The sequence below is a fragment of the Pagrus pagrus genome (genome assembly GCF_965226575.1).
Source record: "Pagrus pagrus genome assembly, chromosome: 7".
Lineage (NCBI taxonomy): Eukaryota > Metazoa > Chordata > Actinopteri > Spariformes > Sparidae > Pagrus > Pagrus pagrus.
The window spans coordinates 24,695,187-24,713,356 of record NC_140191.1 but is presented as its reverse complement, the minus strand read 5'-3'; the positions used below and the strand labels follow the sequence as shown (position 1 = coordinate 24,713,356).

General features: G+C 41.8%; 2 protein-coding genes across 7 annotated transcripts in view; both read left to right on the top strand.

Moving 5' to 3' along the window:
• LOC311259475 (myelin basic protein-like) overlaps nucleotides 1–1,143 on the top strand; it is a 51,938-nt gene extending 50,795 nt beyond the window's left edge. The window contains exon 4 of the mRNA XM_084356658.1: nucleotides 711–1,143. Within this exon, the coding sequence (XP_084212784.1) occupies nucleotides 711–1,009 (299 nt within the window). The 3' untranslated portion in view covers nucleotides 1,010–1,143. The remainder of the gene's footprint in view (nucleotides 1–710) is intronic.
• LOC311259476 (myelin basic protein-like) lies at nucleotides 995–17,224 on the top strand. Of its 6 annotated transcripts, none has more exons than XM_084356662.1 (7): nucleotides 995–1,262; nucleotides 9,416–9,520; nucleotides 9,699–9,725; nucleotides 10,648–10,677; nucleotides 11,814–11,882; nucleotides 12,018–12,036; nucleotides 15,724–17,224. In XM_084356662.1, exons 1-6 carry the CDS (start codon nucleotides 1,143–1,145, stop codon nucleotides 12,018–12,020), a joined length of 354 nt encoding a protein of 117 aa, XP_084212788.1. In that variant the 5' UTR covers nucleotides 995–1,142; the 3' UTR covers nucleotides 12,021–12,036; nucleotides 15,724–17,224. The 6 variants fall into 6 exon arrangements, with proteins under 6 accessions (XP_084212788.1, XP_084212787.1, XP_084212790.1 ...); XM_084356661.1 differs by having other exon boundaries at nucleotides 11,805–11,882; XM_084356664.1 differs by lacking the exon at nucleotides 10,648–10,677.
• The last annotated feature ends 946 nt before the right edge of the window (nucleotides 17,225–18,170 follow it).

Below are 18,170 nucleotides of genomic sequence, written 5' to 3'. Positions count from 1 at the left end.
GTTGTTGCAGCGATCAACCTTGATCCGTGTCTCAAACCAAGTCCTTGAATTTGATTGAAATGTAGTTGGAAAGTCCTTTTAAAGCCCTTGAATTAGATGGGGTTTTTTAAATTTTTTATTTCATGTTATGCACACAAAGTGCCAAGTACAGTAGCAGTGGTTAAACATTTAATTTCATTACAAAATTGCAGGTTATTTTGCTGCTTAAACTGTCAAAATATTCTGCCTTCTTTCCCAAATCTCCTCAAACAAGGGTTCCCTACTTGATGCACAACTCAGATTTTTTTCATGATCATCCTGCCAACAGAAATGTTCATACATACAATAAAAAGTGCATCATAGAATATGTAAATGACAGAGGACGTGGGAACCCCGGTTCTTTCTAAGCACTTTACTGCACTGATTTCTCATCAAATGTAGGTGAGATTGTGAGAATACCTGCTAATACTATATAGATGGTGGTGTCACTGACCAAAACAGTAATGAGGAATTAAGTTAATATCTAATCTCATATCTTTAATCTCACTTTCTTATCGTTTCCTGTTCAGCAGGTAAGGTTCATTCAAGTTCAGATGTGAAGCTTTAGCTCTGCTGGTCTCTGCTGCAGCAGGAAGGGCACGGTCCTGTCAAAAGGGCCCATTGTGCTGCTGTGGCTTGTTGTGTGCCATGCAGGCCCAAGCCCATAGATGACCCTTGTTGTTTCTGCGCAGGCCTGGGTGAGGCAGATGCGAACCAGAACAATGGCTGCATCTCGGAGATGCCGGCGGTGACTGACTCCACGGGCGCTGAGGGCCCCCGCCAGCCCTGGACCCCCGCCAGCACAGCTGACCCTGACGCCGCCACACCACGCCCCCACCTGGTCCGCCTCTTCTCCCGAGATGCCCCGGGCCGAGAGGACAACACCTTCAAAGAGCGACCCTCCGAATCGGACGAGCTACAGACCATCCAGGAGCACAGCGGAGCGGCTTCAGAGTGTGGGTCGGAGAGCCCCGAACAGGACTTAGAATAGGCTTTGCTTTTTTTTTCCTCCCTCCCTCTCTTTTCTCTTTTCCCTCCTCTTTCTATCGGTCTCTCATTTAAGAGAGCGACAAGAACCCCACATTTTACAAATACAAACAAACTACCAACCAACTAGTACAACCATGGCATCCGCAAGCAGCTCTGCACAGGCCGCCTTCGGGCTGGGCCGGAGGAAGAAGGCCCCCGGCCTCCTGGATCAGATTGGAAAGTTCTTTGGTGGGGACAAGAAGAGGAAGAGCAAGGTGAGGAAGCAGGGAGAGTCGATCTCAGTTCATTCTGCTGATTCACTCCCAGAACCACTTTTTACTTCTGATTCTTTAACAGATCTTGTAAGAATTTGTTGCAACATATTTGTCATATAGATTTGTGTTGGTTTTACTGTTGTTTTTCTGGTGAACCCGAGTCTGTCCTGTGATTCACATTAACTGGCTCATGAATCGTGACTGGATAACGACTTTGGGTGGGGTTTGTTTCATTTTAAATGTGTTATTACAGAGAGGCTGTGATTTTGAATCATTTAAGGATGAGTTTCTATATTCTGGTTTTCTTTCATTTGAATGGTACTGACATTAGTAGCATTTCTCTCTTCAGTTAAATTTAATATATCTGTCGTAGATGTGATTTGGTGGAATTGTTCTGTTGTTGCCGCCGTTATGCAGTTTGTTTATCGGAAACATTTATAAAACTGGAGTTGAGAGCTGCCGTGTTTCAGTTCGGGTACATCTCTAAATGATGATGTGAGAGACAGGAGATCCGCCTGTATCATTTAGATGTAATACTGGTAAATGATTCTGCATTAGTTACTCTGCAGAGTCAGTCTGTCTCGGGGGTGATTTTTAAACATCTGTGATAAGAAACTTCACTACTGTTTGCACGGTCTAGCGGTCTGCTAAGTCACTTTCAAAGTTAGTAATCACAATATGCTACAAATGATCAAAGAGATATGAGATGTATATTAGTATATAATGACATATATTAGAGTAGGAGAGTATTATCACTGCCTGTTTGGAAATATATACAAGCGTCTGCATCCTATAAAGTAAGAACAGGCTTATCTTTGCAGACAAGTGATTATGGGGCATTAGAGCCTGCAATGCTATTAAAAACGTTGTACTCTAGTGTTGTCAAGATAACCCAAGTATAAAAACCTTCCTGATCAGGCCCACTTTAAACAAAAAACACAAGTTTTTGTGTTGGTTAAGTGTCAGTTTCTGCAGCATGCCTGGCACCAGTTTGTCCATCACTGCAGACAGTGCTGATGGGCTTCTTGGCACTGCTGCCTCTGCTATTAAGAACCAGACTGCAGCTCTGTTGGCCCATGAGTCAGGCACTCAGCGATGCCCTCTGGAGGCGGGGATGAAATGGAATTACAGCTTCAGCACCGAACATGGTGCAAAATACAGAGTTCACAGCAAACATCTTGGTTATCCTGACAACACTACTGCAACACGCTGAATCCCAAAGCCTCTTATAAGTGCTTTCAGAAAGACGACATGGAACCGTTGCTCTTAATGTTCCATCATGAGCCACGTTTGCTCATTTTAAGTAGTCTCTGAAGACACTGCTGATACTGGTTTCAAAGGAGAGCTGTGGTGCACGAGATTAAATCCTGTGGACAAATAAATTCTATATAAGCTTTTTTTTCTGCCCAGCTAACGCTGCAGAGCGCCAAGCAGAGCATCAGGCAAAGCGCTTTGGCGAGGTAATTGCAAAGAAATGACTCCAAAGCATGAAAATATGCATTTCTCCCACGCCTTATGTCCATTATGAAAAGACGTTTTGTGTAAGATTCAAGATTAAACTGATTTTATTTGAACTGTATGCTACAAATCTTTTGCTTTAGCCTGTTCTGCTGATTCGATACTGTTTTGCTTTTGTAAAATGTTGAAACGTTCAGGGAAAATGTCAACAGAACAACTTGTGAAGCTTTCATTCAGCATCAGGCTAGTGACCAATTTTCTGCAGTATTTGTTAAACTTTTCTTTTACGTCATAAAATTGTACATTGCTCTCCGCATTGATGACAAGTTTACTCAAACAAAGTTGTAGAAATATATATTTATGTATTCACCAAGGGTTTGCCTTCTAACGAGGAGTGTTCACATCTCAAGTGAATGACAGACAGGTTCGCCCCACCTCGGTTGCCTCTAGCAAAAAAAAAAAAAACCTGCACTAACTTCCTGCTGCAAACTCTCATATTTTCCAGCCAGAACTCATCATGAAGACAGATGTTTTTTAGCTTCAATTCTGATCTACTCTGCCTGTCTGTGCTCCTCTCAGATGTTCTTAATGCATACTTTTATTTCAAGGCTGCAGTATTATGTGTCACTGTTTTCTGTTGGATCTTGAGTATGCATGCTTATTTGACAATTGTTTTAATATTTGGCAGGTGTGGAGCCTTTTGCAAACTGATCCCTTGTGCTTTTTATGTCCTCTGTCTGATTTATTTGCATAATCCAAGCCCGAGTCTGGGCTTTTGGAAAATATTACAGGGGGAATTCTTGTAGTCTTGAACCTGGTCAACTGTTTTTACATGTTTTAGTGTGTAAATTCTTCATACTTACCAAAAGGTTTGGAATCGGTCCAGTAGATTGCCTCAGCATGCAGCTGCAAAACAGCTCCAACAGCTGCAATGTAATCCTTCGGGGCAACTGCGACCGTCAAAGTTACGTCCGCTGCTTGCTTCTGACATTAACAGGCTGAGCTTGTTATTCTAAGTGTCTGACAAAATACCGTAAATGATTCTGATGGAGACGGACCTTTTCGATAAATAATAAGATCCGTTTTGTAACCAGAAACACAAGTGTTGTTAAAGGAGAAGTCGTGCTCTGAAATCTTGTGAGGTGAGTCGTTACAGTTGTTGCCTCCAGCTGGCAAACTCCTTTCTCCAGCTCTTTCAACCATCATCTTCCTGTAACAACTTGTGTCTTTGGTTACAAAAAGGATCTTATCATTGACCAAAAAGGGCTATTGCTTCTGTAATGTTGCCAGACACCTAGATTAACACCCTCAGCCTGTTAAGGGCAAAACAAGCAGTTTTAGTGGACGTAACTTTGACGGTCGAAGTTGCCCCGAAGGATTACATTGCAGCAATTCAGCTGCCAGCTGAGGCGATCTAGTGGACCGAATCCAAAACTTCTGGTAAATATAAATCATGTACACACCACAACATTTAAATACAGTTTCCTGGTTTAAAAAATATCAGAATTTCCCCTTTAAGACGGTTCACATCAGATGTTTTATAAGTTAAAATCACGCCAAAAATGAGGAACTCAAGTCTCAGGACATGAAACAACTGCAGGAAATCTGCATTTGAATACTAACACGTTTTTGATCATTTGAAATTACAGAGTTAACAATGTGTTAATTGGAGGGAAAATTCAGTTTTCGTGGACATTAGCTAGTCAAGCAGAGATGTGGGATATTTTTAAGTGTTAATTTGCATATTAATTTGTTCAGTGGCGACAGAATCAGAGTCATCTAATGAATTACTGTATATATAAGAATCAGGCTTTAATAGAACAGCTCACAGTCTGAACCAAAACTTGTGTGATACTGTACTCTAACCCCAGTGTCTTGGATGACGAGGGGGTGTCGGCGGCCCCCCCTCACATCAGTTTGCTCACCTCAGGTTCACGTGTCTTTAACCCGGTCAGAGAGTTTGTCTGAACCAGCAGTGGATCTGTGCTGATCCCTGATCTGTAACGCCTTCAAAACTTTGCAGTGGATACTTGTCAGCGTTTGTATCTGTTGTGAAGTGTTGTGACCGTTGACCTGTTCCTAACCTGATCCTGTTCTCAGCTTTTTTTTTTTTTTGGATTATTGCTTGATTAAAACTCTTTAACAACACCCTCAGCGCTCTCTTTGTTTTGTTTTAATGCGTGTTCGGCTCAATGTCTGCCTTTTGTTTTTTTTCCTTGTGTTGTAAGAGTGTGATGAATTGTTTGAACTGCTCTGCTAACAGCTGGTTACAGCCAGCCACTCTGATTTCTCATTACTACAATTTTAAAGCGATTTATTTTTTTTAGTTTAACCTTAAGCAACGAGGAAAATCAACTCACTGTAGAAACTTCCACCATTTATTCAGATTTCCTGGGTTTGTCTGCAGTGTCAGCCTTTAAGATTATAGTCTTTAAGACAAATTAATATCTTCCAGAGTTCAGGCATCACACAAAACACTGCTAAACAAAAAGAGCTATCAGAGGAGGTTTAATGGAAAGCACAGCTACTGTTTATCTCCACTGTGATAAGACTGAGTAATGGATGACTGGCTCGACGTGTTTGTCTGAGTCTAAAGATGAAAATGCGAGATGAAAAAACAAAACACCTCTCTGTCCTTCGCTCACAGTTTGCCACAAGCTTATTTGTTCTTGTTACCTTGAGGCGTTCGCGAATTGAAATTCATTAGTTTAGAACAGATCGGAAAGAAGTGTTGCCACATTTGAGTCATTTAACTCCTATTTCTTTATTTATTCTATTCAAGGTGTTTAAATATGTTTGTTTTCATCCTTTGGTTAGACGGACAAAGAAACAAGTACAGTCAGGCACCCTGCCACAGGAAATGACTCCACAATAAACAAACAAACAGTCTAGGAATTTCAAGTTTATTTCAATTCAAGCTGCAAATGATTGATACTGCAGAACCAACAGCAGGTCTGCTTTATCAGTCACACATGACAGAAGACAGTGCAGTCTCCGTGTCTATAGCCTCTGACTTCAAGAATTAAAAATGCAAATAATGTTTCAGCATTTCAGTCTCAGTTATGTGTTACTTAGCAAACATATTTAACCTCTTCAAACTTAAGGGACTGTGTGGAAATTATTTGGGGGTAGGTGCTGAACATTATGTTTCATTTTTTAAAACAACCATGCCCTTAAGCATTATTCTGAATAAACTTTGACCTTTACCCTGACAGAACAACAGAAAACATTTTTAGAGAAGTAAAACAGCCTCCCCACAATAGAGAGCAGCAGGGATGATGCATTTTTGTACGCTAACACAGAAGTAAGCATCGCCCTGGTTCCCTTGATGAAAAGCCAATGGGATTTTTCAATTGGATTTTGGATTATTTCAGAATAATAGAGTTGGAATAGCTTCCTGTAAAGACGGACTTGCCAGCAACCACCTTCTTTTAGACACATTAAACGCTTAAAAATTCACAAGTGGGGTGTTTACTGACGTACTTTGTCGTCAAACAAAACGCTAAAATCTCTTAAGCTTGTGTAAACCACAGACCTTATTTCAGCCGCCTACCGAAGCCCATTCAAAAAACCCACTGACTTCGAGACGAGGGAAGTGCAACAATGGTAACTTATTTCAGGGGTATTCCGACCCATTCCTGTGGCATTGAGTGAACTCCAGTTTAAACCTTGATTTGTTAGACAATATGCAAATCAGATTGCAAAAGTTATGGCAAACCCCAAAAATACTCCCCTCTAGTAATACACATACAGTCCCTAAGAAAATTAGGTTCTGTTTTTTTCTTCATCAGTTCTATCCGACAGCACAGATAATTGCTCAATTTGCCTCCTTCTTATTTGGCGTGGGGTGAAAGACCGGATTGCCTTCCGAGGGAACAGCGAGCTGCAGCTGCCATGTTTGTGTATCTCCACTGCCAGACAAACTGCTGTTTGTCAGCCAAATCAATTGGCCCTGCTCTCCTCCTACTAATGAATCTAAATGAGCGGAAGTACAAAAACAGGTCTTCTGTTCGAGCAAGGATGCACAGTCTAACAACAAAGGGCAGAAGTTACTAGTAGAAGAAGTTATTGAATGGATATGTGCTGTCTCCTCTCGTTCAGTGCTGCAGGGTAGAAAACAAGTTACAGGATATCTCCAGGCAGTTTGAGTGTGTAGTGAGAGAAACTAGTTGCAGAGCTAAAGTATTTTCTATGATGATGATCTATGAAGAAAATGATGAAGATTGTCTTCCCCTCAGCTCAGGATTCATTATTAAACATCATTAATAATGAAGCAGGTTCCTGGTCAGGCTGTGACCTCTGACCTCAGAGTAGGCAGATACGATCATTAACCTGCACTTTGGGAAAAAGTGGGCAAGAATACATCAGAGCTCATTCTGTGTCCTGAATCCTGATTCCTCACTTTCCTCAACCTCAACTTCTATTGCGTATGTGGAGCAGCCTGAAGGCTGCTGTACGTGTGACAGCAGAAACATCTGAGAGCTGCTCAGCTAACTGTCCGGGGTTTTAGAAAAGGAAAGGGATAGTTCAACATTTTTGAAAATACACACTAGAAGACATTTGAATGACCTTTTGTCATGTCACAGAGTTAACTCATTGCTTTTGGCCACTGCAATTTATATTTCTTGTTGAAATGATAAAGAAGGACCAGATAGTGGGAGTGAGACTTGGCTGGGGAGTAAGAAAAAACAGCACCAAGCATGAAAAATCACACACTATCAATCAGAAATCCAAAGGAAAGGTCACAGTAGTAGAGTCTGTGCAAAATGCACACAAATTGTGTGTGTGTGTGTGTGTGTGTGTTACAGGGGGATTAAAATGAGCGCTTTCTTTGTGTAATTTAGCAACTGAAACCCATTTTAAGAACACTTAGACTTGGCAGAATGCCTCAGCCTCCCTGCTCGAGATTTAAAAGTCTCCATCATCTTCAGCAGCGTGCCGAGAGCTAATGGAAACCCAATTTCCATGTTATTTTTCCTCCTTCTTTCAATATGTGATATATTCACTTGACACTTGCACACAGTTGAAGTTAATTGAGGTCATCTCGCACTTCTTTTTTAGCTTTAAAAAAAAAAAAAGTTAAAAAAATCAAGGCAGAAAACGTGTTTCAAAGCAGAAAAGGAAATGAGATGTGGGAGACACTCACATCAAAGGGACGAGCGGCTGAAATTGAGACTGTACCAGCAGAATTCATCCTGCATTATTTGATCTCCTATTTCCTCTCGCATCTCTCCCTTTTCTCCGCTCCTTACCCCGAACAAAGACCTGGCAGCAGCCCACCGAGGTCGCTCTATTTTCTCCCCTCACTTTCATTTCTGCCTCCACATCCCATCATTTACATCCGGACAGAAACAGACACGGAGGCGCACGCTTATGCAAGAGGACATCATTAAAGGGGTCAGCAACAACAGAGCAGGAACACACATGCTGACATCACTGACAGAAAGGCTGGATTTACTACATATTCAAAGAGTAGTTTTTACACACACTGTAAATGTTTCTAAATGGAAACAAAATTCTCTTTATGTAAGCCCTGATTGTGCGCCTGGATATCCATTTGAGTGGATTGTGCTCCGGGTGGGAACCTTTCCCTTTTTCTTCTCCCTTTGTGTTCCCGCCTGTGTTGATATAATTGTCAGTTGGTCCATTTTCAGAAAACCCATGAAAGATGGTAGAGGTGACGTCTAATCTCACACCGCGTGTCTATCACATTGCGTAAATGGCGGTGGCGGTGAAAGTTTCCCCCCTTTTCGGGTGCCTTAAGGTTCTTTGATGTGAGATAATGGATGTGAATCATCAACAGCGCAGCCGTCCCTCACACACACACATGCATGCATATAAACACACATATGTTTTCCTGTTACATTAACAGGGTCAGAGAGAGGGGTGAATGAGGTAACATTAACAGAACAGACTGAGCGTACCGAGTGGGTGGAAATGAGTTTGTTCTCCCGTGGGCTGCAGGTTGTTGATGGCATTCGGTATTAGAGGAATTATACTTTTCCCCCTCAGTGTGTCTGTGCTGTTGCATGTGTTAATAAAGATTTTCTCTAATGCAGCAGGACCTAAAAGTCAGAGCCTATCCACCTATAAAGCACTCACGTTGACTTGCTCTTTGTGAAGGCTGACTTTGAAGATCTTGGCTGCATCGATTTGCACTTTGGGAGGATAATTACTCTTCTTTGTTAAGACCGAGCCATTGACAAGAACATAGCGGCATCCTCAGACACTCATTTGTCCCATTTTAATTTGTTTTTAAGAACTCAAGGCCGAAGGTGTTTGTCAGTTCGGGATAAGGGTCAGCGAGGTGGGAGTCGTCTGCGATGTGAGGCTGACTGAATGAATATCTGTGGGTGGATGGAAGTTAGCAGGAGGAATTTTCATGAAGAAAAGTCTCTGATTAAAATATATTCATATCAGGGTCGCTGCCTCTCAGCAGCATCTTCTTTTTGCGTGAAGTTTGATACAAGAACATACAGATCCATTCAAAAGTCAGTTCAAGATGAATTATTAGATATTTTACAGGTAAGTTACCCCCGTTTACCCAGTTTCAGTGGTTTTGTGTCAATGTCAACAATTCCACTAAAAGGTGAATCATTTATGTAATTTTGTTGTTTTTGCTTGTTTAAAAGGAAGGTTAACATGTAGGTCTATTGTTCCTTTCCTTTCCTTTCCTTCCTATCTTCCCCCTGCAGGGATCTTTCCGAGGCGCTCTCTCTCCAGGCCCTCAGAAAGCCTCTGCCACTTCCCCACGTAAGCGTGGAGCAGAAAACGCTGTGGTCCATTTCTTCCGCACTATCGTGAGTAAAATAAACAACACACTACCTCTGAAGCACTCACAGTATCTAGGAACAGAAGTGTTTCCACCATCCCTGTCTCTACCAGTGTTTCCTCCATGTTTGTCTCTCTACTCTTCTGTTACTTTCTCATGTCTCACTCTGTCACAACTCTTCCTCTCTGTGATTAACTCTTCTTCAGGTGTCCCCTGCCCCTCCTAAATCCAGGGTGAGTCTGCTTTATGTATCGCTACCTTTAAAATTGAATTTTACGCTCACACATGGAATACAAAAACAGTAGACCTATAAAATGTTTTTGTCCTAAAATTTGGCCTTAAATTGTTTTTCATCAATACCATAATTATGGTTGATATTTTTTTTTCAGTGTTGACAGTAAATATAAACAAAAACAGTCAGGAGAGGGTCAGGGTTCAGTGTTATTGTTACACTAACTTCCAGAATGAGATACGAGACTTAAAATCTGCTCATTTGTTGAAACGAAAACATGATATTCTTTTGTCAGGGCAGACGGAAACAGTATTCAGATCCCTGCAACTCTCATTTTATATTCAACACAACAGTTGAATATCCTGCTGCACGCTGAAATTTGATCACAGTGTTGCATTTAAATCAGATCAGATAAAAGACCTCCGATTCACAGCTAAAAATAAATAAATAGAAAATATGCACAAATTATCATCATACCGATATGATTTCAGGAAATTGACCATATTTGATTCTAGTGGATATTAAACAGTGGGCCATTTAATTTGAAACCCATTCGCTGCAGCTACAAGCTAGCACAACATCTGAACACAATGCATTTCAAGCTTTGTTCTGGTCATGTTGTTTTATGTATGCTGTATGTCTTCTGCTTTGTTTCTGCTGAACGTCACTAAATTTGTGCTCTTTCCTGTGTGAGCATCTGCCTCGCTCCTCTCTCCGTCCCCCCACATGTCTTCTCCCCTTCCCTCTGCTCCTCATCTGCTCCTGCCCCCCTGTGACCCTGTGACTTTCCCCCCTGGACGGACCCTCCCACCTGCCTCCTCTCCTTCCCATCCCGCCTTCGCGCTGAGTAAGACACACATTTCTACTTGTCCCCACTCCTCTTTACGTCTTGTCCTTGTCTCTGTGTTTCTTTGCACGTCCAGTGGAGAGGACTAGCAGCCAAGATAGGCCTGGTAGGTGGTTTAAAAGACCGCAGGTATCATGCCTAATTAAACCGAGGGGGGGCGGTGAGGTCATCGTCTAAAACAGCCTTCGACGTGACGCCTGTGACTCTGATTTCATTCAGTCTCCATCTACCACTTTAGCCGCCGTAATCTGTCCACACATCAGTGATAACGTCCTCATTTCCTTCAGACTTAAGTCCATTTTCAAACATATCATTCCCATTTCGTAGCTTCCCGACTTATCCATATGGTCATGTCCATATATTGTACATTCTTGATAACACAGGCATTATTCCGCTCTTCATTCTCACCGTTTCATTTCAAAAAGTCCTCTGGGGCTGGCAGAAGTGAGGCTGCCTTCTGCTTCATTTGGCCACGTTATCAGCACTTCATTTAAGGTCCTCATGCATGTGTGTACGAGTGTGCTTGTGCTTGTTCTGAATCATGAAGCAGCAACTGTTTTTCTAAGGAAATGAACTTAAAATCCAATTACTTTCGTACACTTTCATGGACAAGCGATGAGATGTCAGCATTTCTGTTTTTTCACACATGAAAAGATAAAAGACTTTGAAACGTTTCCAAAATGACATTTATTTGGTTCGTTTCACCCTCCATCAGGCAGTGAATGAACCAGCTTACTGAATGTCTTTAAGACGTGACAGTCAAGAAGTGATTACATCTGCTGTCATGTTTTGTACCAGGTACCAGACGACAGTGTTCCCTCTTTTTATATTTTACAGAAGAACTGTCATTGGTGGTTTCAAATAAAAAAAAAACAACCAGAAAACTTTTCCTTTTCATGTCGAACTTTGCCGCTTTGGAGCTTTTCGACCTCATGCATAATTCACACAGAGTACCTTGCCAGAAGTGGAACGCAGTTATGCAACAGAAGTAGGGCAGAATTGGATTGCACCGTAATCGATACCTAGTTTTCTCCGATATTTTGGATTTTCGTCGAGCACACCAATACTTTACTCCCTGGCGAAGGAGCTCTTCAGTATTATATTCTCATCTCTCCCTCCACTCACCCCCACTAAATTGAAAATGAATCTGGGGCTCTCTGTAGAAAGGTCAGCCATGTCTGAATCCCTTGACAAATACCTCAGACACACTGACTTCTGTTCTCCCCCTGCCAGGGCGACCAGAAGTCACAGTCCGGTAAAGCCAAGAAGGCCGGTGCAGGGGAAGGTACCCTGACTAGGATCTTCAAAATGGTAAGAAACCGCTTGTCAAACACAAGTTATTTCCCAGCAGCTTCTCTCCACTTTCTCTTTCCTGGAAGTTAAAATCCCACAGAAAATGGAACACTTACCTAACCACTTTCTTGCCCCTGTTCCTTTCTGCCTCAGTGATGATATCAGCAGCAGAGTGAGTAACCGATACGCGATGGAGGGATACTTGAGTTTAACTCACTCCGCATTTGTTTGATATGCTTGGAAGACATCCTAATCTCATTACCACTGCAGCAGCAGCAGCAGAATAATAAGAGGCTTTTAGACACAAGATTGATCATCGTGCATGCTACGAGCTTTAAGCCAGCGCTGATATAATCATGCTGAAGATGGTGGATCCAGTTGAAAAGGGTCCAGTGGGGCTACAGCTAACATACAGTATCTGCTTTACAGGGAAGGAGAGGTCGCTTATGCACAGTGATATAACATTATTATGCAGTCTCATCAATCAGTTGCCAGGCACGACTGTCCCCTTCAGGTCCCTTTGAGGACTCAAAATTCTCATGACAGACTCACTGCGCAAAAATGTTGGCAGAATATAAAACTGATCATTAGTAGCTGAAAATGCTATCATTTAGTAATGTTATAATTAAACTTTTGGAGAAATCGACTGTAGAGACGTCAGCCCCCTCACCAATAAAATGGAAGTAGATGGCACAGATGGCTGGTGGAGCTCAAAGCGCCTAAAAATATATATTTTGGAAAATTCAACAAAGATGTCTCTTTCCAGAAATCATGACCCGGTGACTCAAGATAATCCACAGACCCCGCTGTGAGCAGTTTCATGTAGGAACTATTTCCTTTGACTGAACTACACCTGCCAACCGCATCACTGGGCAGAGGGAAGCCAAGGAGGACGCCGTTAATGTTTGCATCCCAAGGACATTACGTTGTCCATCCGTAGATGCACGCTTCCTTATGTGTGGTGACACAGTGTAGGACTTTGAGCACCACAAACCAATTGCTGTCTAGTTTCTTTACATTTGGGAGAAGGCGGACATCTCTACAGCAATATCTCCAGTAGAAACAATTGGACCTTAGTTTATCTGGGGAAAAAATGCAGCCCAGTGGGCAGAAGGAATAGCACAGTGAAATCTATATGCAGATGATGTCATTTTTCTACATCCATTTCACTGTGCAATCCATATTTACTCCATAATGGCAAGTCAAAGCAAAAAAGTTGTCCAGTGTGAGTTTAAATAAAACAGTTTGTCACCAAGCAAATGTCACCAAAAGACAGTAAAGGTAAGCTGAGAACAAAGTGTACACAGTTAGACATGTCAGTGGTGACGTAATGGACTGCTGGACAGAAAATGTATTTGTGTGGGAATCATCAAGGTTTTGGTCAAAAAAACAACCATCAGAGATCTTTTCTTTCAATCTGACGCTCAAGTAGGAACTGGTAACTACATTTTGCCCACTCCAAACACGAAACACCAGAAGTATTCTGAGCACCAGGTGAAGTTCTGACTCCTGGTGTGTGACTGAGTGAACCGAGGTGTTCAAACACCCACATTCAATTCGACAGCGCATCCACAGCTCCTCGACTTTCTAATTTACAGAGAAGCTTCTCATTCGTTGATTCGTTGCCATGTGTCATACAAAGAAGTGGCGGCAGTTATTTCCATGTCAGGTTTTAATTAGCCTGCTGCTCTCACTGTACCTGAGAGGAGTTAGTTAAATCCAAATTTCCCCGGGGCTGAGTCCTCATCTGTTGTAGCTAAATTATTGTCACTGATCTAGGAGGGATGAACAACCCCGGAGATGACAAACTTCTGCTCGTCTCACGTCTTTCTGATAGAGCGAAACAGTGTTGGATCAGTGCCATCACACCGTCGCTTCCCTTTCATAAACAGGCTCCGCAGTCTGAAATGGGAATGAGAATAAAGCCACATTAACTTTTAATTAATGTGTGACACTTTCTTTATTCACTTTTGCCTTTCATTTCTTCAGATTTTAATCTCAGAGCTGTTGCGTTTTGCTCACTCATGACAGATAATGAATTTCAGCTGAAATCGCTACAAGAATAGATTAGAACAAAGGCTCAGTTCCCCGCAGTCGTTTCATGAGGAGTAAAAAGCTTCTCACAAAATGGATTACCCTTCGTGAGCGATCCATAAAGATTTGTCTCATTTGTATAATCTTTGTGCCTTTCAGATCAGCTACTCTCCTTACTTTTTATGATTTGAATGAGAGAGTGGGATGGGAAAAAGTACAACGCCGTCTCGGAGACAGCTTTGTGATGAATACGGGATGTCTAATCGGAGACTCCGGGGACAAAAAACAACCACAAAGAAAACACATTTGCAGGATCTGTGAAGCGATATGTAATTATCTAAGGCCAACAGATAAGATGCAACCTATTTTCCTAAGAAACTGTTTATTTCTCTTCAGCTTTAGGTCAAATACAAAAGCACCTTCCTCTGACATAAACGTGTCTGTAGACACAAAACCTACTTACAAAATGATGGTCGCCCATGTGCAAAATGAGCGACGTACGGGAGCCAATTCTGCCATGAAAGCACAGGAATGATAAAATATTAAAAAAAATACTCATAGCAAATCAAAATAATTAGATTCTATGTCAACATTTTGATTACTGAAGTCAACTTTGTGAGGTATTAATATGTAATAAAAACAAGTTAAAGTGACTCTTTAGGTCAAAATTATGAAATAAAAAAGTTTTACTGAAGTCAGAATTAAGATTAAGGATTAAAATGTTGACTTGTTTTCTTATTAGTTTGAATAATTATTTTAAGATTATTACGTTTCATGTTTGATGAGGTTTCTTGTCATTTTTAATCAGCTTTTTCTGAAGCTTGACTTAGAAAGTCAAACATTTTCCTCATTATCTCAAAAGTTTGAATTAGCATCACATCATTTTGAGTATTTTTACTTTTTTCATTACTGATATTTCATTTATCTTTTATTTGTTTTTGTTTTGTACCGGCTTCCATAACTATACATCATTGCAGGCCTGAAAACTGCCAACAGACATACTAACCTGCTCATTTCTCACATTAAAGGACTACTCTGACTTTCCAATGTTCAGCCCTGGTCTCATTATCAGGCAGAGGAAATGTTTGTGACTTCTTCGAACTTCTGATGAAAGTCTGATGAAATACAGTCTTTGTTCTTCCCAATAGCCTCGAGAAGAGTTCACACACAAAGGAAAATGAAACCATTGTCTATTCACCTTCATGCTGATGAAAGTCGGGTGAAGTTTAATAGTCCACAAAACATTTCTGGAGCTTCATAGCAAAACAGTGTGGCAGTATTTTCCTTTACAACTGAAGTAGATGGGGACTTTTTTTCGAAACATAAACTGGCCCCATGGACCTCGTCTAGTGTAATCCATGTCTCAAGAAGCCCTGAGATCCCAAATTGATTTCAGAAGACGTCATTTACACCCTTTTAAAGCCAAAATCATCACTGCAACCCATATGAAGTGGATGGATGAGCTCAAAAATGGTTTTCAAATCAATTTGGGATCTTCTCGAGACCTGGATTACACCTGACGAGCTGTATGGAGCCATTTTGTGTCCATTTCTGTCCCCGTCTACTTCAGCTGTTTAGGAGAACGCTGCAATGATGTTTTGTGGACTGAATTTTCATTGTTGGGTCATCGACACAGGATGTGGCTAGCTCGCAGAAAAAGCTTTGCTGTGTGAAAAGTTCTTACCGATTATTGGACTCACACTAGGTGAAATGACCAGTGGGCCGGGCGGGACTCCAACAACATCAGAGTGGTCCTTCGATTCTGAAGCGGAGGTGAAGGGCTGCCACCTCTGTGTACTCATCATGTGTCTCGTCTGTGTTGCAGGGAAGCAGGAGTGCTTCTCCAGCCAAACGCTGAGGTCCCTTTCTACAACCCCCTTCCAACAGCACGAGGGCAGACGTTCAAGAACACGGGACTAAAGTGGGGAAAAAGAGGAAGAAAAGGAGGAAATCTTGTCACCCCTTAAACTCACCTCCCCCTCCACCTTTGATAACACTCTAATGTAACGCTAAATCCTTCCTCTCCCCACCCATCACCGCCCCCCACCCCCTTTTGGCTGGTAGATAGCGACACAATCTGTTGCCCCTCCCCTGCATGCTTTGTGCTGAGTCTGTGCAGTCATCCTCATCATCGGTGTGAACTGTTTGCTGAATTTGATCCTGAAGCCGCTCACATGTGCAGCCTGAATGACCTCCTGACCCCCTGCCGTGGCTCTCCGTACATGTGCTTGAGTTTCTCTGGACGTCTTCGACGGTTTCTCTAACAAAAAAAGGAGCGGCTAAACCGGAGCAGGCCCGGAGCAGAAGAAGGTTTCGGCCGGTGCGAGTCCGACTGACTCGACCGTCACTGCCGCTTGCTGATTGGATGAAAAGGCCGGGTCGTTTCTGTTTTAGTAAAGAGCGGTTTTCTGTCTTGTCGCGCTGTCTTTGTCGTCACCCTCAAACCTTTTTCTGTGTTTGAGTTGTGTTTTGTGATACATTTAACGTTGTCATGAGAGCCATTTGGTTATTTTCATTCAACCTTCGTGTCGTAGCTGTAGTTAAGTGTCCTGTCATGAATGTGATGTCGATCTATGTTTGTCATTAGGGCCTAAGGCTGGCTGTGAATTTTGTGGTAAAAAAATTTAATTTCTAAACCTTCTAAATCAGTTTTATGAGATAGTCACTGAACAAAACAGATAAATTAGTCATTTCTAATATGTTATTTCCTTTTCAGATAACGTCACACACTAACTTTCCTCTACATACGTAGAACTAAATCACTTCGTAGTGCACTGCCAGACTCTGAATCTGCAGCGTAACGCCAGATTCAGACCTTTCCTCTCCGCTTAAGTGTAGTCTAGGTCTCCTCATTCTTTGTCTTCACTGTTTCTATCTTACGCGCTGCGCACATACTGTAAATTCACAAAAGCACCCGCTCAACCGTAAGTGCCTTTTTCCTCCTGACTACCAAAACAATGTGCTGTGTTTCCTTTCCCCGATAACTGAAAGACACAAACACAATTTCAAAAAGGTGCTCTGTGACTAACTGTGCAGGTTTTCTGAAAAAAAAAAAAAAGGTCAGTCGAAGAAGATCTCAGCACGTCCACTTGTGCTGTTCAAAAACATCAGTCTTCAAAAAAGCAAAATAGCAGGCGTGTGTGATCTGTAGCGTTCATCTCTCCCACTGTTTGTGCGTGCTTGAGCCTCCTGAGTGCTGTGTGGTGTTTCTTTCTGAATGGATCCTCTGGATGAATGTAAAGATCCTCCTCATTATTGTATGTGTAATAAAACATGACCAGCCACTTAACTGAGAATAAAAAATAAAAATTATAAAACCACCTCTACTCTCCGCCTCCTGAAGTGTGTGTTTTTGTCCGGCGTGACAGGATGACGTTGGCGAACGCTCTGACACTGAAGTGGATGGAGTGATGTTACTGGGTCAGGTCACTGCATCAAAGCAGGCGAAAAGGCTTGACATAGTTCCTTTCATTAAGGACGAGCTCATGACTCATTTGGTAATCACTATTCAAGCCGAGCTTTAATACCACTCACGACCGGAGCTGGATGGAGTGTGATTCAGACACACTGTGGCTCTGAAAACATGAATGAAACACGTAAAGCTTTCCATTCATAATTAATATTTGTGATAGTCTCTGAGCGGACACAAGGGGAACCATTTTACCTAACCTTTCATTACAAAACATGTTTAAATTATAAAGACAGTAAAAAGAGGAGGATGTGTGGTGAGAGAAAGGAAAATGTCAGCTTTCTAGGACTCCTGAGGGAAGTACACTTACTCACTTTCTTGCTGAGAGTTAGATGATAAGACTGAAGTCACTCTGCTGTTTGTCCAAGTATGGAGCGACCTCCAGAAGGGAGATTGGGCAATTAGCTTACCTATAGCTTGCCATAATGACTAGAAACAGGGGAAAACTAACCTGGCTCGTTCCAAAGTCGAGCTCACTAAGTAACACGTTTTTGGTAACAGATCAAAGACTTATCAGACACAGCATGTTGGTTTATAATAACATGAGACAGGATTATATACATAAAAAATAAACAACTCAACAGTGACTTTAAGTATTTGAATTAAAGGGGCACTATGTAGTTTTGGAGAAGAAATTCAAACCAAGAATCTTGATATTTACAATGTTGATGAGGTAATAACACAAACTCAGTAATATTTATTTTTTCCATAACTGAATAAACAAGATGTTCTCAGAGGAAAATAAGGTCCCAGAACACTGTTTGAAGCTAGAAAGGTGGCAGGGTCCGCCACATATAAACAAA